We start from the raw sequence: 20,543 nt of genomic DNA, 5'->3' as shown, positions 1-20,543 counted from the left end.
GTCGATATACTCGGTGAGGAGGTGAACTCTGTTCCCACCCACGGCATCGGCAAGGGGCTTATGACGGGGCAACCGCTTCCCTTGGCCGCGGTTTATAAGGACCGTACCCGCGTCGGTACCCTTGAGCATCAGCCGGAGGCCTCCACCTCCGGTGGTGGTGAGGGCGTTGCCGGTCCCTCTCGGCCGAGGGTGACCATCATCCACCGGGAGCGGTGTAGGATACCGGTGGGTGTACCCAAGAGGACTCTGTTCGGGGTCGACTACTTGGAGCCCAACAAGGTTACCGAACGGGAGCTGGAGAGGATTAGGGTCGAGTACCTTATTCCGAACTCGGTGAAGATGAGAATTCCGGGCCCTACCGAGTCCCTCAGCGACTCAGGGGATGGTGAAGTCACCTTCTTCACCGACGTGCTTCTGCAAGGGGTTAGGTTGCCGTTGCAGCCTGCCGTGCAGAAGATCCTTGCCCAGATCGGGTACGCTCCTGGCCAGTACAATCCCAACTTTTGGGTGGCCTTGATGGGGGTGATAGCTGCGTTCGGGATTGCCGGGGAGGGGGAGCCTTCCTACGAGCAGTTCTCGTACCAGTACAGCATCACCAAGTCCAAGAGCGCCGATCACGGTGGCTGGGTTCAGGCGAAGGTTAGAGAGAAGGTTACTAGCATTCCTCTTATCAAAATCTGGAATTTGATTCCAAAACTGACATTAATTAGGCATGTCTCATACCAATAAATTATCTTTTTTAATGTATTAATTTTATAAATTAGGGACACTATTGCTTCTTGAATTGAATATCGCTCTCATCACTTTGTCTTCGTTAATTTTTTCCCTTTTATGAATCTAAATAAGATGATATAGTGTACATCAAAATTCCTTATTTCTATTTTGTTAGAGTAGTTATTGATGGAAATGATTCTTTGGTCTAATCTCAAGCGTATCAAGCTTTCCTTCTTTTTTAAATAATAATAATAATCCTTTGACTTCAGTTTGGGTGTTGGGTTTATATTTGTACCCAATTGGGGGATTCGTAAATATAGAGTGTTGGGTATTTGTCTCTTGCTTGATCTTCATGGGAGATCCAAAATAATTTATTTTTCAATTTCCTATGCTATCAGTACTCACACAGAACACAATCAAAATGAAATCATGGCGTTTGTAGTTTGACTTAAATCTGATATGTGAACTGGTTCTCATAAAAAGAAAATCCTACTAGGTAGAGATAGAAGATGTTATAGTTCATGGTGGTTATTTATTTAATTTGGTCATTTTGTTATTGAAAGGTGTACAATGTTAGGAGAGGATTTGATCCAATAAGAATAAGGTGAATTATAGTTTTAGTCTAAATACAATTAAAACTCATTAGATTAATTTAAGGGTTAAGATTGTTTTAGATGCGGGTAAATGCACCGATGTTAAATGTAGAAGCTTAGGATTCTTATCACACGATTGTTGAATGAAAATCATTGAGAATATTCAAAACCTTTCAGGTATGAACATTAATATTAAGGCTTAATTATTGATTTTGCCCTTGAAGCACAATTCTAGTTTAATTTCGCCCCTGAAACTCAGGCAACTATGCCTGGCAAAGTAAGACATGGAGTTCCAAGGGGTAAAGCGACACAAATTGAGTTTTAAGGGCAAAGTGAGACTACAACTGAGGTTCATGGGCAATTCAACAATTAAGCCTAATATTAATAAACATGGAACCACAATCAGACAACACTATTTTGCAGAGAATATCTTTAGTGATGATGAGAAGCTTCTATAGATTCTGCAGCTAGTCTGAATGTAGAGCAAGGAATATACAACTCCTCAAGCAATCAACGCACCAAACAAAGGGCAAACGTGCTTTATTAAAGCAACAACCTTCCCTTTTTTTTCTTTTTCTTTTTTTTTTAAATTTATCAGTTTATGATACCTTGAAATATTTTGAAGCCATTCTTATATTTCTTTTTTCTTCTTTTTTCAGAAATAAAAGATAGTAGAAGCTAATTGGATCCAAATTTGGGTTTCTAGTCCAATTTGCTCGTTCTCATTAGGTTTTGAGTGGAAACTAATTGGATACAAATTCTTACTCTATACCTTAAAAAATTCTATTTTTATTAATTACTTAAAAATGAAGGATTCGAACTTGAGAGCTCCATCAATATATGGAATTAATCGAGTTGGATTTATTTGAGACTGATTGAGAGAGTGAACCTCAATAAAGATAAAGAAAAAAAGAAAGAAAAATTGGATTCTTTCACTTCTCTTTTTCTTAACTTTTATGATGCTTTGACTGGCCCATCAGGTTCTCCAAAGTGATTGGTTTGCTTGCTATAAGAGTCCAAAGTTGAGGGCAGCCCTCGTGATCAAGACTAGGGCTCGTTAATGGGCCGGGCTTTAAAGAGGAGGGAGAAAATATCAGGTCAGGTCGGGCCGGATATTTTTAGAAAATTCAAAGCCCAAGTCCGACCCATAAGCCAGGCTTGAAAAAGCCCATCGAGCCGGGCCGGGCTAAACCCAACGGGCCCTACTTCATTTTTAAAAAATCATAAACTTAATCATAAAGGCATTTTAGTCCAAATTTGAGATTAAACTCACTTAATTCCAATATTTTCACTTCAAACCAAATTCATAAAACATCCAATAAAGTCACACATCTTATAAGATTTTTCACAAAAATAATAAAATCAAGTATTATTTTTGAGGTTATTACATAATTAGATTGTAATACGTTTTAAGAAATAATTTTAAAAAATAATAAGTATAAAAAAATATTTTTTTTAAAGGATGGTATGAATAAATATGCAAATATTTGGTGATGTGTTCATGAAAAGCATGATTATATTTGGTGGTACGATTATGTTTCGTGATATGATTATATTTGGTGATGTGATATGTTGTTCATCTTATATATATATATATATATATATATATATATATAATTGTTGAATTAATAATTGACACAAATTAATGTGCTAATCATTCAATTATAAACTAGGAATGAGTAAAGAAAAGTAAATGAAATGAAACAAATTACATATGTGATTTAAGTGATATAATCCTAAACCTAAACTCTTATTTATACATAATTATATATGTATGCGGGCCTAACGGGCCTGGCTTTTGTGGGCGGACCGGGCTGGGATTTCTTGGGCTTAATCGGGCAGGGCTTATGGGCCGGGCCGGACTTCAAACACCTAAGCCCAAGCCTAGTCCGGCCCAAGGCGGGCCGGGCCATCTCAAAGCCCATAACGAACTTGACCGGGATTTTTTTCGATGGGCCGGATGGGCTCCCATCGGCCCATGAGCCCGCGGGCCAAATGATGAGGCCTAATCAAGACGATGTTGTTTGGCTCAGTCAAAGGGGGGAGGGGGTTTGTGGACCTTGTGGTGAAGAGATTAAACAGTTGACTTTACTCTCCCAGTTGTAAAGCAAACTCTCATTGCTCTTCTGTACCAACCACTCATCAGGTTTGCTCTCTATCTATCTTTAATTTCATTATCTTCATTTTCTGCCTTATTCATTTTCTTTGGTTTAAGTTTAGGTGTTAATTTGTTGTTCAAAACACCCTGTCATGAACTGATTATATTTTGATTGTTTGAAACTTGCTTAAGCTTGCTTTAAATTCATTTCTGTATTATTTATTTATTTATTCTGTTTTTGTGTTGGTATGTCTTGTTGCTATATAAGACAAGATTAATAAGTTCTGGAAAAATAAAATAAAATAAAATAAAAGAACCTGAATTAAATGTTTGATAACATGTTGTGTGTTAAGTCGTTAGATTGTTGAGTGGCTTAGATTTAACAAACTATGGGTAAATACAGAGGATCAGAATCCATTTTCTAAGTTAATGAAGTAACGCATCATTGTCTATACTATGCTTGATAAAAACAGTGAACACCATGTTGTGCGCAAACACTCCAAGACTTTGTCATTGATGGACTATGCGATGGCACACACACGAACCCCTTTGAGAATAAAACACACGTACATCAAAAAGAGAAAGCAAACACACAAGAACACAGATTTATAGAGGTTCGGCCCCGTGCCTACATTCTCTTGGTGATCCATATGAGAAATTCACTAGTATGTAAGAACAACTTTGGTTACAATCTTGAACCCCCTTAGCTCTCACAGGAACCCTAGCCCTCTTTTCTCTCGCCCTTGCTCAAACCTTTTGATGTCCTTGTAAACACTCAAGAATTCACCCTTGAATTATGTGTTGCATTTCTACCTTGAAAATTCACTCTTGAATTCTCCTCTCTTTTTTATTTAACCTAGCTCTAAAAGTCTTATTTATAATGCATAGGACTTTTGCTACAAGTTAACTAGGAATAGGAAACCAAAACCCTATTAAATTAGGCTAGAAAATCCCAAAATAATGGGAAAACCAAGTCAAACACGCCAAAACGCCGAAACAGCACATGAACTAATTGACGCGACGACTAGTCGTTTTGCCAAGCGACCAGTCACCCGGAGAAGTGGCGACTTTGCTACTCTCCTCAAAAAATGACAGGTCGCCTAGCCAACAACGACCGATCGTGTGCAATAACAGCTTCCTCTTGCTACTTCTTCTTCTTTCGCTGCTCCTCCTTGCAGCCATTGCTTGTTTCCACCTCCTCCTTGCATCCTTTTTGAGAGCCAATCTTCAACACTCTCCACCTTGGTGAACTAAAATCACCAATGGACAATTGTTGACCCCAAATAACCTCTTTCACCTCTTGGAAACCGTTCTAGTAATTCCTAAGAGCTCCAAAATAACAAGAAACCTCTTGCCTTGATGCACCTTAGGTGAGAAGGTGCTCCACCTAATACTAAACTTGGATAACCCGGATCTCTTGTGTAGAAGAGAGATCCCCCCATGCCGAACTCCTTGCTCCTCACCTTCTTGGATTGTAAAAGCACTTGGGCATAAACCAATATCTGTTGCCGACCTAGGCTAGCTACTAATACCACTTCTTGTGTACAAACACTCCAAGGTCTTATCGTTGATGGACTATATATATGCAATGGCACACACAAGAACCCCTTTGAGAATAAAACACACGCACACCGAAGAGGGAAAACAAACACAAAAACACAAAAATTTATAGAGGTTCGGCCTCGTGCCTACGTCCTCTTGGTGATCCATTCGAGAAATTCACTAGTATGTAAGAATTCACGACTTCGCTGCTCTTGGCAAAAAACAACTGGTTGCCTGCAACACCAGCTTCCTCTTGCGACTTCTTCTTCTTTGCTGCTCCTCCTTGCAGCCATTGCTTGTTTCCACTTCCTTTTAGCATCATTTTTGCGAGCCAATCTTCAACACACCAAGCTTTTGTGTAGTGTAACTATTCTTTTGATAGTTTTTTTTTTTTTTTTTTTTGAAGTACAAACGATAATCTAAATTACAAGGGACAAAGTTTTTCACACACACACACACACAACTAAGATGTCATGGGAGTTCAAACTTGAGACCTCTTTATGCAAGTCAATGCCATTTTTCACTGGACTAGACCCTATTGGCAACTTTTCTTTTGATAGTTACTCCTTTGTCAAATAGAGAAGAGTATTAATATATTTCTTATATTAATTGTCAAATAGAAAAGAACGTCAAAATCTGTTCAAAATCTTTTGATAGTTAACAACTCAATCTTCAATACCAGAATAAATTCAAAATAATCGGCAAAGACAACAAATCAATACACTAATGATGTTTCAAGAAATTCAAATTCAAATATCTACATGGGAAAGCAAGTAAAGTACGATTTGAATAACTAATTTGCCTCTTGTCTCTGGGACATGTAAGTAAAAGAGAACTCACCAATTGCGTTTTCATTGAAGAAAAAAGAATAGAGATATTTAGTGATATACCCATTTCTAGCACTAATATTATAAATAAACCCTACACAATTGAATTCCTATAAACAAACCCAAAAAAAAACCCAAAAAATGATAGCTAGCCTTATTGAATTTAATATTGATTATTAAATTACTTTGATGCCCTATTGAGTGCTTTGGGTATTTTTATGAGATTTTGGGGTTGGGCTTGTTTTAAGAAATTGATGGCAGTTTTGTAATTTATAAGAAGTTAAAAGCTTTTTTGTTATGTTGTAAATGGGCTTTGGGTGTGTTTCTAAAGTCCATTTTATATAGGGTATTTTTATAATTTGGGCCCCCATATTGGGTATAATAGTGAATCTCCCAAAAGAATAAGCAGTCACATGCAAAACTCAAGTTCTTTTCTTTTCTTTTCTCTTTTTATATAAAGTGTATACTTCCGTCGGCAGCAAAGAATCCTCTGAATGCTTACTTATAGGTTAGATGCACATTTCAATACTTTGTTTCTGCGTATATATTCATTACTTCACTCCCCAGCAAAGAATTCACTAAAGAGTGCTTGCTCTGTATATATACATACACACATATCTTGTTGCTACATTTCCACTTTTATATGTCACTAGTCTATCTTTCAGCATCACACCATTTACTTATTCATTAGCTAGTGATCACCCAAAAAACAATTTAATAAAATTACTCTTGCTAGCTCTAGAGCCACGGTCACATCCACGTCACGCAAGTCATCCTTAATTCAGGTATGAAAACCTCCACTCTATCCTATTTTGTGCTTTCAGATTTAGGAAAATATGTACAAGTATTATTTTTGTAGAATTTTTAAACTTATTTGGTTTTACGAATATTCACCCACATTTTGATATTTCATTGTCTAAATATCAAGACCAATGAAAATGAAACTTTAATCAAATTCTGAGAAGCTTATACAATTTATGTTTTATATATGATCAATTGGTGGTAGCAGTTGTTTTCTCTGTAAACATTTATTGCTGAGAGCAGAGAGAAATGGAGCTTCAACATTTCAGTCACAAGCATCCCTTGACGTACAAGGAAGAGCAGAAGAAAGAAGATGGTCGACTAGTTTTTTGCAATGCATGCGGGGATCCTGTGCTTGGCCCTAGCTACACTTGCAACAAGTATCCTCCTGGCTTCACTCTCCATAAATCATGTGCCGAGCTACCCCGTGAGATCGAACACCCTTTGCACCGCAAACACCCACTTGTTCTCCTCACACCTACAAAATACACTTGTGCTGCCTGTGACCAACGTTACAAAGCCAGCTTGGCTTATAATTGTTCCTTATGCCACTTCAACCTTGACCTCAAATGTGCTTCCAATTGGCAAAATATTATTGAAAATGATCGTCACGAGCACACATTCACCATCTTTCGGAAGCGAATAAAATTCAATTGTGATGCTTGTGGATCATATGGGAATGGTATCCCTTACTTTTGCAGCATCTGCCAGCTCCTAGTCCACAAGAGATGCACTCCTTCGTTACCACGCGACATCAAAATAACCGGGCACCAACACTCTCTCATGCTCACATGGTCCCTTGAAGAAATTCGCCGAAGCAACCCATTTTGCAAAGTATGCTATACGAGCATGAAAAAGCATCGTGCCATTTATTCTTGTCAATGCTGCGGTTATGTTGCCCGCACTAAATGTGCAACACATGAGAGCTTCCGTGATGTTACAACCACCGACATTGTTGAGGATCAGTCGAAAAATATGATACTTGGAGCGTCCCAGCAGATCAACATGGTGGAGTACCAAAGAGAATTAGCTGAACATCAAATCAAACACTTTAGTCATCAACATCTCTTAGCCCTGAATGATGAGGTTAAAGATGAAGACAATAAATCCCGTACTTGCGATGGTTGCATCGGGCCCATCACTAACGCATATTATAGTTGTACAGAAAATGAACGTTGCCATTTCTTCCTCCACAAAACATGTGCTCAATTACCTACAAAGCTGCTTCACCCACTTCACCCACTTCCTCTTACACTGCTCCCATGGGCTCCTTCTACTGACCGTGTGTTCTGGTGTCACTTGTGCAGGAACCTTTGCCAAGGCTTTGCATACTACTGTAGCAAATTCGACTTATACTTTGAACTTGAGTGCATTTCGCTTTCAGAGTCCCTTACACATGAGTTTTATGAAGATCGCCTCTTTTTCAACAGAAGCTGGGAGAAGCACTACAACTATTGCCATGGTTGTGATACATCTATTGGAGAAACTTTTGCTCGCTTCAGTTCTCTGACAAATAATGGCTATCATGATATCTTCAATTTTTGTATTCAATGTGTTAAGGTACCTTTGACTGCTAAGCACAGATACGACGATCATCCTCTCAAACTCATCTTTAAAAGAGATGGTTATTGTGAAATATGTGAAGGAAAACAATATAAACAAGAATGGTTGTACTCATGCGAGGATTGTGACTTTGATTGCCATACTTATTGCATTCTGGGAAGGTATCCCAAAGTCAAGTTAGGGAGTACTTTCAAGATTAGTGCTCACCCACACCTAGTCACCCTCATCGATAAGAGAAAGAGCGTCATTCCTTTCGATAAGAGAAGTAGCATTCTTCCTTGTCAATTGTGCGGTGGACCTTGCGAAGGATTGGTCTTTGAATGCTCTAAGTGTCATGTAAATATCCATCGATCAGAATTATATTGTGTGAGTAACTTTTTCTCATGCCCTCGTTCTTACCATTTCCGTATGATTTTCTGAATCAATTTTGTTGAAAATTAATATTGTTCATAGCCTGACTTATAGTTATATTAAATATAGATATATGTTTTTCCAATTGGATGCGTGACTATACAAAATGTGAGTCTCGCCCTAATTAGAGAATTATTATTGATTTCAAGGTGGCCAGTGAATGCGGTTCATACACGCACATATATATATATATATATATATACAGTATTCTTCTCTCATCCGGACGTCCGGACGTTATTACCATGTGGACGTCATTGTAAACAAGGAGGAAAGCAAAGAGGATATAGTAGAAAATACAAGAAGTCCGCACAATTATAACGTCCGGACTCTGTATTGCACAATATATAATAAACTATTTGGATCAAAATTATGGTCATGTCTTTGATAGAGGTGACATAGGCGAGTCATACCTCGATTATAGACTGACCAGTTAATGTTGTCCAAGTAGCACCACCAGGCTAGCTAGATTGGAAAGGGTTCAAATAATAAAATCTAGACTGATTATAATTAATTATACAATTCATGCTAATATATAATCTTTCAGTAGCAGTTTGCATATACTAAATTTGTGATTGTTGACAGATAGGGAGAGAAAATGAGCTTAACAAATTGCAGCGTCCCTGCATATTCACGGAACTGCAACCTAATCAGTATGGTCGACTGGTTTTTTGCAATATGTGCGGTGACGTTGGCCCTGGCTATAATGGAAACAAAGATCCTTCCAACCTCTCTCTCCATAAATCATGTGAAAAGCTACCCCGTCAGATTCAACATCCAATGCACCGGAAGCACCCACTTATTCTTCGCAAACCTAGATACTACTCGATGACTAAGTGTGATGTATGTTCCCAACGCTGTAGAGACAACCATACTTACACTTGTTCCCAATGTGACTTCAACCTTGACCTCAAATGTGCTTCCAATTGGCGAAACATTGGAAATTATGACTGCCATGACCACCAATTCACCGTCCTTCGGAAGCGAATGAAATTCACTTGCGATGCATGTAACAAACATGGGAATGGCGTCGCCTATCTCTGCAGCATCTGCCAGCTTTTGGTCCATGAGGAATGCACTTCGTTACCACGCCAGATCAGAATAACTGCGCACCAACACCCTCTCGTGCTCAAGTGGTCCTTTGGGGTGGTTCAGCCCCGGAATCAATTCTGCAGAGTCTGCCACAAACCCATGAAGAAAGAAAGAGCTGTATATTCTTGTGAACATTGCAGTTGCATTGCTCATAATAGATGCGTAATGAAGGAGGACGTTCGAGATGAAATAATTGCGCTGGAGAAAGAAAGGCATGGCCATACAACTACCAAAATCGTTGACGATGAGTCCAAAGCTACGATGCTTGGTGAGGCCCAGCAGGGCGACGACCGGATAGAATTAGCTGCACAAATCAAACACTTTAGTCATCAGCATTTGTTGTTCCTGAGAGATGAAGTGCAAAAAGATGATAGAATTACTTGTGACGGTTGCATCGAACCGATCACAGATGCCTTTTATAGCTGTACAAAACAAGAAGAAGATGATTGTCATTTCTTTCTCCACAAGACATGTGCTCAATTACCAACGGAGAGGCTTCACCCATTTCACCCACACTTGCTCAAACTCCTCCCAAAGGCACCGTCTACGGATGGCATGTTCGAGTGCCATGCATGCAGCAGCTTTAGCCACGGCTTCCTCTACAGCTGTGAAAGATGCCAGTTCTACCTTGACCTCCAATGCAATACTCTTTCCAACTCTCTTACACATCCGGCTCATAGACACCCCCTCACCTTCAACACAAAGGATGACAAGGGGCAGTCCTACATATCGTCAATAAGAGGCATATTAAGAAGGAGCAACCCTTCTTGTCGAGGTTGTGGTGATTATAGTCAACCAGCTGTCCGCTTCAGTTGTGTCAACTGCAATTTTCATCTGTGTATCCAATGCATTCAACTACCTCTTACCGCAAGTCACAGGTATGACAATCATCCTCTCAAGCTCACACATCGTCGGGTTAAAGATGAACTGGGAGAATGTTATTGTCAAATATGCGAAGGAGAACGAGACTCAACACATTGGTTTTATTACTGCAAAGATTGTGACTTCGATTGTCATCCTCATTGCGTTGTTGGGAGGTATCGCCATGTCAAGTTAGGGAGCACTTACAAGCATTCTCACCAACACCTTGTCACCCTTGTTGAGAAGAAAAAGAGTGTCATTCCTTTTGATAAGAGAGATAACATTCTTCCTTGTGAGGCATGTGGTAAACCTTGTGAAGGATTGGTGTTTGAGTGTTCTCAGTGTAATATCAATATCCACCGAATAGGATACTGTTAAAAGAAAATTCTAAATTCTCAGAATGTCTAAGATTTGTTTCAAATTTACTGGTTCTGATTCCATACATTTCATACATAGTATGCATAATCATAGCTTAGCAGATCATTGTTGATTTTCTGCTTGTCCCTTTGCTATATAATAAAGAGGGTTAACCACGTAACCTGTTCAAATTTTAATCAAGTTGGCATCCATATGATATAGCAGCAGAGTATTATGGCCTTGTTGGTTTCTTGTTTGAGAAGCAGTCCAAAGGCTTCAGCTATTATCAGTTTTCACTTTTGCTTTGTAAATAATCCTCATTAATATAATTTTCTGATCAGCATAACCAAGATCACACATTGAAAGCAGCAAATTGGTTCATGCACACTTTTATGCAGGGGATTGTGCCGGCAGAATTCCTGTAAAATATCTTATAAATGAAATTGTTAGATTTATTAAATTTTTTTGTCTTGCTAAGTGATGCAAGAGCATGTAGGAAGCTCTCTAAGATTACTTAGGCCCGTCAGTCAATTGGGCTAGGGTTCTATTTACTTTAAATTATTATTTACTTCTTTTATTTTCCTATTCTTAATTACTAGGATTTGGTTTAATATCCTGTTTAGGTTTTTAATTTCCTATGTCAATTAGGTTTTCTGTATTCTAGTATAAATAGGCTAGTTAGAGACTCTTGTATGAAGTTTTGTTAATGAATATAATCTCATACGTAACTCTATAGAGTTTCTGTTGGAATTTTGCCCTAGAACTCAATTATCTTCGTTCCAACTTCAGTTCTATTCTTTATCCTTCTATTCTCTATATTTTGGGTATGTTTGGGTTACTAGACAGCAACTTATAACCGCTGCCCTGCATCACTAAGCCTACTATAATAGAAAAGAATGAAACATATGGTAAAAAGAAACCTAACAATTTGGGGAACATGGTGGCCCAATCAATGTATCATTAAGTAATGTTAAGGCAAAAAGATCCAAATAATTGCACAGGGTATCAACTAAAGCACCTTTTGGCTTTTGACTAACTTATCTACATTGCTAAATCTTAAATTATCTACGATTTTGTTAATGTTCCACAATGCCAACAGAAGTTGTCAGCATAATATATCCAAATTTGTTGAGCCTTCCGTTTAGTTCAACCCCAGAAGTTTTACCAGCCCTGTGACATCAACACACTCAATCCCTTGAAAGTCTCCATGCTTCTGCTCCTTTGAGTTTAGGGTTTAGGCCCTAAACCCTAAACCCTTGGCCCATTCTCTTCTTTGTGCATGCTCTTAGAGCATCTCCACCCCAAAGGGCTAAGGTTAAGGCAAGGGGTGCTACTATTCATGTGAATAGTGGCAGCCTTGCCATTTGTGATTCCATCCCAAAATGCTAAGGCTAAGGCAATTACTATTCACTTAAATTTATTTTTTATTTTTTATACTTAAACCATTGATTTTGATAAGCTTTTCGGATAAGATTTTCGATTCTCAAGTGTTAATATTTATCGTAAAATTCTCACCTAAAAATCAATATAAAATTTTGACATTAAAATTGGTGTGGAAAGTGAATAATATTGGTAGGTATGTGTAGAAAAAATTTCCAGAATTTTTTGATTTTTTTTTTTAAAGTTTTTTGATATTTTTTTCTATTTTTTTAAAGCCAAAAATTGGACAATCGTTGGATTGTGCAAGATTTTTTGATCGGAGGCTCCAGGAGAAGCCACATGGCTTGCAACCATTGGGCAATGTGGGCTAACAATAAAAAAATATTTGAAAATCAGCTGCTGACGTCAGCAGCTCGCAAGCAACAGCTCAATCAATTTCTAGCTGTGGACTTGCCCGGACTGGTGAGTCCCATGCCTTGTCTAGGCTGGATTTCCTGCGCTGGAGTATGAAACCAGGCTTGGGGGACCTGTTGCCAGGGCAAAGCCCTAGCGCTGGAAGTGCTCTTAAGAGCATCATTCATAAAACTAAATTTAACACTGTAGCATCACCAGAGCTGCTCAAATTTGGATCTTCAAATCGAAGCCCTGATGACCTGCACCAAATTTGTAGAAAACACAAAGAAATGAGCCTTAGGCCTTATTTGGTGGGCCAGACTGAATTGGATATATTCAATTAAAATGGACACAAAGGATTGGACTTGATATTTTATTTTATTTTTCTCTGAAATTCAGATGTCGAAAGCTATGGTTTTTTACTCTATAAATTGAAGCCCATTTTCTGTTGTGTCCCAATGCTCTGTTCTTTTGTTCTGCTACTCGCTTTTCTGCTTCGTTCTTCTGCCCATTTCTTGATCTGCTTCACTTCTTCTGCTAAAACAATTTTCGGCCAATTGTATGTTCCTGAGTTTTTATCTTGGTTTTCGTGTATTCTCTTCAATCTTGTTTTTTATTCCTTTGAAAATTTTCAAATGTGGAACCCATTAACATCTTTCAAATTGCTTTAATTTTTCGTCCGATCTGGAACCCAGTTTTCGTTTGTGCGTTAATTTTTATTATTTTTTCAAAATGTTCATATGTTCTTGTGGTGAATCTTTCAAATTTCATAGGTTCATACTATCGATTTTTTTCTTTTGTTTCAATTTATATTTTTGTACTTCTCTTTTGCTAGACTATAATTTTGTTCGTTATGGGAAAAATATATAGTTTTTAATCTCATAAAGAAAAGATACTTTAAAAAATCTGATAATAATTATAGCACCAATCAACAGACTTAAAGTCTAATCCGGTCTCAACCAGTCTAGTTCAAATTATGAAGTCCAATCCAATCTTTTTCTAGCCGGCCCACCAAACATGGCCTTAATGTATAAGTGCACACAGAACAAGAAAATGTGAGAAATGTACACACACAACAGCAACTGGAAAAAATTATTACCCATATGAACAAAAATTCCGAACCCATAAAATTTTTCAGATGAAAACCCTAGGACTTTGTATTGACTCTTCAAGAGTAAACCCTGCAGTCTTCCGCAAGCCAAATATTTTTAATACCATTGTAAGACCAGCCCTCTCCAATGGTTAAAATAGAACCCTTTGTTCCCATGTTCTCCTAAAGTTGGGAGTAAACTTCCAAGTCCAAAGTAGTCCCAAAAACGTATTGTTTTACTCTTTCTACTACATATTTTGGCCACTCAAAGTGACATGTGATTGTCTTCACAGACAATTAAGTATCAGATTGTCTGTAATTTATAAATTCCCCTGATAATATTCAACAAAAGCATTTTCTCAATAGCTTGAATAAAATTGAAATTCAACTTTTGAGTAAGATTAAATTTCACTGAAACTAAAGGCATGAGAAAAGTATTTTCTTAGTGTTTTCAAACTTCTCTCGCATTGCAGACTTGAAACATAATTAAATTTTCTGAGTAAAGAAGAAAAAAAAGGCTCACAACATTAGCCAAAAATGGACAACGTACTTCAATCGAGTAAACACTTGAATTTAACTCCTTGGATGTACATACCAAGAGTTCCACCAGTGCTGATTCCGTTGTTCAAGTTCAGGGCTTCAGCCATAGGCCACTCGCATCGCATGGGAAGAAAGTGAGCTTAGGGAATCTAAATTTCTCCAAATATATCAAGTCTGGAAATGACACCTGGAGTTCATTCCAATCCAGCTTTAATTCACTCAAGAACTTAAGACGTAAAATCCTAATTGTCCACTTGTCATTCTCGTGAACTTGACCTAGATTTTGGTGCTGTCCTCCTCTAATGTAGAGTTTCTTTAGACTCTTAAGCTTTCCAGGCATCAACCAACTGGGTGCTGTCATCTGAGGGTAGCACTGCAGATCCAGCTTCTCTAGTTCTTTAAAATGTTCCTGATTCCTGGTAGTAGTTCCAGTGATTCGCTTGAAGGCTGGTAAACTTGAAGGGATTTTACGGAAATGGTTTCTTATGCCAGTTGGTGTTGCTGGCTCTGGTGCAGCATTGTCTTGTGTTTGGTTACCTCCACTACTCTTCAAAGTGTTTGATGTTGTGCGTTGAGCAGCAATATTCTTCAGCTTAATACGTTTATCCAGCTGGATGGCTGGGAGGTATAAGCCTCCCCATGCTACTGTTAGCTTTCGAAGCGATCCAAACTGTTGGAAAACAATTAGCTCTTCTTCTCTGGGAAAATCCTCCCTGCTTGTGTTGATTGTCAATTTCCTCAACTTCTTCAAAGCTGACAAATCATGAAGAGTACATGATCTATCATTCTTATGAGCGCAAATTATGAATCCTTTAAGAACTTGGAGTTCTGAGGGCAAGGCAATCCCCTTAGGCATGTTTTCCAGCAAGTAACACTCAGACATATCCAAATGAGTGAGCATCTTAAGCAAGCCTACTAAGATCCAAGATCCTCATACTAGAAAGCTTGCACAGTGAATCAGGAAGCTCCATAATCCTAGATATCCCTTGTAGGCTGAAGAAAATCAAATGTCTCATATACCTCAACCCTTTAAAGAATTCAACGTCATCTACTTCAATGTGATGATTAGCTCTGCCGTGCCACCTTCCAAGATAAAGAACCTTCACATTCCTTAACCTAGACCAGTCAACTTCGGAAAAATCTGGATAAGCCTCATTCACATTGAATATAGTCTGTAGCTTCTCTGGATCCAAATCGGGTCTGTTTGCCAATGTCAGATGAGAAGAACCATTCATCAAGCAAGCCCGGTGAGACCATGAAAAGTTGGCAGTGGGATTTCCTTTACCATCAAAATCAAAGAATCTCACATCTTTGGCAATCACAATCACTGCGGAACGAATAAGAGGGTGCATTTTAAAACTACGCACAACTGATCTCCGTTTCTTGTAAAGAGGTTCAATGCAGCCCTTCTTTGTTAACTCTTCAAATACACCATCTGCAATTTCCATGACCGTCTCTTTGCCATCAACAGGAGGGTTCAGGAACCCTTCTCTAATCCACCAATGTACCAGAAGCCCCTTCTTTACAACCTCATTTGCTGGAAACACAGCAAAACACAACAAGCAGAGCTTTGTAGTAACACAAAGACTGTTATATACAACCCAAAAATCTCTAAAAGTGGGGCTATCTCCAAAAACCTTACTGAAATGTAAGTCAGACAATTGATCAAGTACTTTGTTGGGATCGAACACAACGCCAGTCAGTGACAAAGGATTAGCCTTGTTCAACACCATTTGGTGCTGGGACGGAATTAGGAGTTTTAGTTTGATGATTATCTCACTGTGGACCCAAAGCTTGGATTGAAATTGCTTCACTCGCGAGTCATGGATGTGGAATTGAGTGGGCTGATCCAAGAGTTGGTGGAGGCTGTGCTGCGGTTGTAGGAGAATCTTGAAAAGAGCGCTAGCGCTTTCTTCAAAATTCTTGAGCCCGGTGAATGCCTGCCTGATGTAAACGAGGTCTCTCCGTAACTTTTCGATTTGGGTGGCCATGTCGATCTCATGTCGATCTCATAATCACTTTGGCTGTTAGAGAGGGAGAGTTTGGCATTGGAGAGACTGCCAAGGAGAGAGGGAATGATGGTTCCTCTGATTCTCTCAAGGGGCAAGATTTCGTCGGAATTTGTAGCCATGCTTCAACAAAAATATCCCAAGAAATGGAACTCAATTAGTGAACATTTCTGTCAACAGAGTTAAAGTTTTGATTACAAACAAGATGTTTTTTTTCTACAACCAAGCCTCAAAGTCTTTAGCAAAAACATATATTCACAAAAAAGACCGAAGCGATGCATCTCCTATTATTTTAATATCAATTGCATGAATTATTCAGCAAGTAGCTTTAGCTACTACTCCTGTGGAATGTAACTAAGATCCAATTTACTTATAATTATTTTTTGAATTTTACCACTTTATTTCCCCCAAAAGTAAACTCTAAAGGATGATTAAACAGGGGAATTACTTACTGAAAATACAGTTTACAAAATATATAGTGGCAAAGAACTTACACTTGAGTTCAGGAGCTTTCACTGTATAATTTTAAGCTCGGGAGGGAGGCAGGACCAACCCTAATCACAAGCCATCCACTTCAATCAGCCTTAGCTATCGAGTCCTTGATGTTCTTCAAATTGCAATCGAAGTCCTTGGCTAGCTCTTCTTTCTCTCGGGGGGGCTGGTTGCGACTACCCGTGTGAGGTTTCCTTCTGGAACAACACCCGAACAGAATTTCAACAAATATTAAAGGGGTAAACGCATGAACTATGAGGACACCGTCAATCTATCCCTAAATACTGTTTTTGCAATCAATCAAGAACTTGAACTGTATAAGAGTTGCTACTTACCAGTCAAAATAGTGTTGCTATTTCCACAAATCATATTTTCGCACCCGTTTTAGGACCAGTCCAGTAACATTCGCATAAGTTATTTTCAACCAAAAATAATAATAATAATCTTTTAAAACAATAAGAATTTAGCATTTTTAAGATTTTGTTGAGCACAAGGACCAGAAAAACTTTTGAGTTATGAATCTGGCATAGAACCAATGGGTATGCTTGGTTACAATTTCAAATCTGTTAGTCTAAATTACAAAGAGGCTGTTTCTTAGACACACAATCAGGAGCGGTTCAGTTGGGTATCCGCCCAGCGCAAAAATTTTATAATAAAAAATACATTTTTTTGGGTCAAAATATATATATTTTTTAAAATACCTATATATGTTATAAGCCCAATCCAAAATTAAAAAAAGTAAAAGTAAACTCTACATCATATCTTCTCTACCCATTCAAGTGGTCCTATATCTTCTCTCTCTTTCTCTTTTGGCTATACGACATCAGCTTGTTTCTCTATCTTTTAGCTGTCCAACATCAGCATCTTCTTTCTCCATCTATTTTATATATATCTTTAATTATAGTTTTAATTTAATTAGGGATGAAAGAGAGTTTTCTAAAAATATCGATAATGCATTGATAATTGAAGAAGTTAAGAGTTCTAAGCATTGATAGTTTTGTTTTGTTTTGCATTGCATTTACTTTTGGTTTTAGTTTTAGTTTTAGCATTTGTGGAACTTTTATTTATGAATAGAAATGCATTTGAGGGTAAGGCTCATTACGTCCTCCTTGACTACAAGTATCTTTTTATGTTTATTAATGAAATTCACTCGTATCGTCGAGTTTAGTATGTAAGTTTTGCCCAACTGGCTTTCAAATCCTAGAACACACAATCAAGATGTCATGTAAGGTTTGAAAAGAGAGAGGGTTTCTTACGAAAATATTTTTGCTTACCATTTTTAACTCAAGGTAAAGGCAATGCAAAATAAAACAGTTTTAAAAAAGTCAACTAAAAATGATATTTTTGCTTCCCACCCTCATGGTCTCACTAGTCACTACCAATGTCTAAAATATCGATGGTTTCGGAAATATTGGTGGTCCAAAAACATGGAAATTTCGATGGAAATATCGGAAAATTATCGATATCAACAAAAATTGAGTAAAAACCACGGAAAGTGTAAGAAAAACTTAGAAATTTTTCTTGAAACTTTGGAGGATGTTTATTTAGTCAATTATCTATTATTTTATCATAAAAAATTGGAAGGAAATGTATTGTATGATAGGTTTAACTAATTTAAGTTGATAACATAGCGAGCTGACAAACACTGCAAGTGTAGAAAATATGTTGTAATTAATGAAAGAATATTAAACACATCATAATCATTTATTTATAATGATTTACTACAATATTACACTTTATACATTGCATGGTAAGACATGAGTGACTTAGTACCATATAAATTTCCTATAAATTTCAAATTTGAGTTATTTACACCAATACCCCCTAAAGTTATTGGCTTTTTCACAAAACTCCTTGAGGTTTTAGAAATTACAAGAATACCCCTGATGTTTTAAATTGTTTACACAATACTCATTTTCATTGATTTTTTTTCATCCAACGATTGATGCTTTTATACAAAAAACAAAGTTGGCCTTTGAGATTAGATTGCATATACTTCATTGAGGTTAATTTTTTCATTTGCATAAGTTTTTTTTTTAATGAAATTATTAATTTTTGACAAACAATCAACGAAAATGGGTTTTGTGAAAACAAATTGAAACCTCAGGGAGTGTTCATGTAATTTTTGAGACCTAAGGGGGTTTTATGAAAACACAAGAAACCTCAGAGGGTGTTACTGTAAATAACTCTTTAAATTTTTCATTGTCTTCATCATCTCGATATTATCGATATTATAGCAATATTTTGGCCAAATGTTGTTAAAGTGTGCAATATTTTGGTTTCAGTGTTTCTATTATCATCTTCTCCAATTGGGATTCACTGCCTCTGAGTCTGATTCTTCACTCTTCATCTACATTCATGGTTCTGTTCACATTTATTTGTTGATTTATGTCGATGATATCCTTGTCACTGATTCCAATCCCGCTCGCATCACCACACTTATTTCTAATTCGGTTCATCAATTTTCTACGAAGGATCTTGGTCCCGCTCATTATTTTTTGTGCATGGAGCTTGCTCATACTTTGTACAGTTTATCTCTTACTCAGACCAAATATGTTGTGGATCTCCTCAATCGTGCTAACATGCACGAAGTGTTGTTGTTGTGGTGTTTTAGACAACCTGCAAAACAGAGATTATTTTAAACACAAATTATACTCGCAAGTGCACGAAATGTTGGTAATAAACTTTATGTAAGTGTGAGGTCGATCCCACAGGGATTGGATCGCCTAAATCCATTTGATTTCCTAGTTAAGGAAAAGAAAGAAAAAACAAAGTTACAATGTCACACAACTCAAAGCCTAAAATCACACTTTAAACACACAACACATAGGGGGGTTAAAGTGAGAAACTAATTCGAGAAACACCTATGAAAAGAAATGCAAACTAAGAAGATTAACAAATAAAAGTGACAAAATATAATCTAAGCTCAAGATGCATTGATTCTCTCTAAAATAAATAAGGTGCGTGTTTAGTGCTATAGTATTTGTGCTTCCCATAAAATCAATCTATGTGATATCACGTGCCTAAATTAATATTCAATATTAAAATATTCAGGTAAAAGACAATTTTACCTCGAGAGTATTTTATTGGGTTTAAAATTGACTTTTTGTTCGGGAAGGAATTTGGGGATTTGAGTAGCACCGTTGCATAGAGCGCGTCAAAACAAGTTTATACACACGTAGTGGGCTCAAATTGGAGTTGTAACGAAGAAGTTATGATCAACGGAAGTCCAATGGCACAATCGTAAATATTTTAAAGTCAGATTTTAAAAACCCTAGATCAGATTTCTTCTCTCTCTCTCTCTCTCTCTCTCTCTCTCTCCCTTCTCTCGTGCAAAACAGCAGCATGCCATTGTTTGGCCAGCAATGCTCTTATCCAGTCACCTCCGACCACGAGATCGGTACCAAAGTGACCAGCTCAGCTTCCTCTCTCCGACCCACCAGTTCCCAATGAAACCCGCAACCACGGTGTTGGCGGTAGCTCGAAAACTGCCAGTTTTCCTTCTAAATTTTCGTTGTTGTTTTCGACAATTTCGACCACCAAATTTGTAGATCCATGTATGCTTTCTCATCCTTTCAACGTGACTTAGCTGATGGTTGGGTTGGTTATTATCAATTTGAAGTTTTGAAGCTTCATTTATGATCTCAATTTTGGCCAGTTTTCGGCTCGAATTTCTAGCAAGTTCTGACCACTTTTTGGCCGTGGCCCAAAAACAAAAGTTGCTCCACTAGTTGTCCTGATCACGAAGGTATAGGTATTGTTGAGTGTTTTGAGAATTTTCCA

General features: G+C 37.6%; 4 protein-coding genes across 4 annotated transcripts; 2 read left to right on the top strand and 2 right to left on the bottom strand.

The window, feature by feature from the left end:
* Positions 1-60: 60 nt before the first annotated feature.
* LOC117635347 lies at positions 61-9,278 on the top strand (the record flags this gene model as incomplete). The annotated part of the gene is made up of 3 exons (XM_034369678.1): positions 61-639; positions 6,819-8,504; positions 9,132-9,278. Coding segments are annotated over exons 1-3 (2,412 nt in total), but the record flags the coding sequence as incomplete, so codon positions are not given.
* On the top strand, positions 9,249-10,900 carry LOC117635697. Its single transcript, XM_034370048.1, has one exon. It carries the CDS (start codon positions 9,327-9,329, stop codon positions 10,875-10,877), a length of 1,551 nt encoding a protein of 516 aa, XP_034225939.1. The 5' UTR covers positions 9,249-9,326; the 3' UTR covers positions 10,878-10,900.
* A 3,450-nt stretch (positions 10,901-14,350) lies between these two features.
* LOC117635346 lies at positions 14,351-15,115 on the bottom strand. Its single transcript, XM_034369677.1, has one exon. It carries the CDS (start codon positions 15,113-15,115, stop codon positions 14,351-14,353), a length of 765 nt encoding a protein of 254 aa, XP_034225568.1.
* Positions 15,116-15,161: 46 nt separating this feature from the next.
* Positions 15,162-16,250, bottom strand: LOC117635345 (disease resistance protein Pik-2-like). Its single transcript, XM_034369676.1, has one exon. It carries the CDS (start codon positions 16,248-16,250, stop codon positions 15,162-15,164), a length of 1,089 nt encoding a protein of 362 aa, XP_034225567.1.
* Between the last annotated feature and the right edge of the window lie 4,293 nt (positions 16,251-20,543).

The sequence above is a fragment of the Prunus dulcis genome, chromosome 7 (assembly GCF_902201215.1).
Source record: "Prunus dulcis chromosome 7, ALMONDv2, whole genome shotgun sequence".
NCBI lineage: Eukaryota > Viridiplantae > Streptophyta > Magnoliopsida > Rosales > Rosaceae > Prunus > Prunus dulcis.
This window is presented reverse-complemented; position numbering and strand designations above follow the sequence as displayed.

Bases quoted from the DNA above. Each gene is read 5' to 3' on its own strand.
- LOC117635697 (XM_034370048.1), top strand. From the start codon at position 9,327: ATGCACCGGAAGCACCCACTTATTCTTCGCAAACCTAGATACTACTCG.
- LOC117635346 (XM_034369677.1), bottom strand. From the start codon at position 15,115: ATGCCTAAGGGGATTGCCTTGCCCTCAGAACTCCAAGTTCTTAAAGGA.
- LOC117635345 (XM_034369676.1), bottom strand. From the start codon at position 16,250: ATGGCCACCCAAATCGAAAAGTTACGGAGAGACCTCGTTTACATCAGG.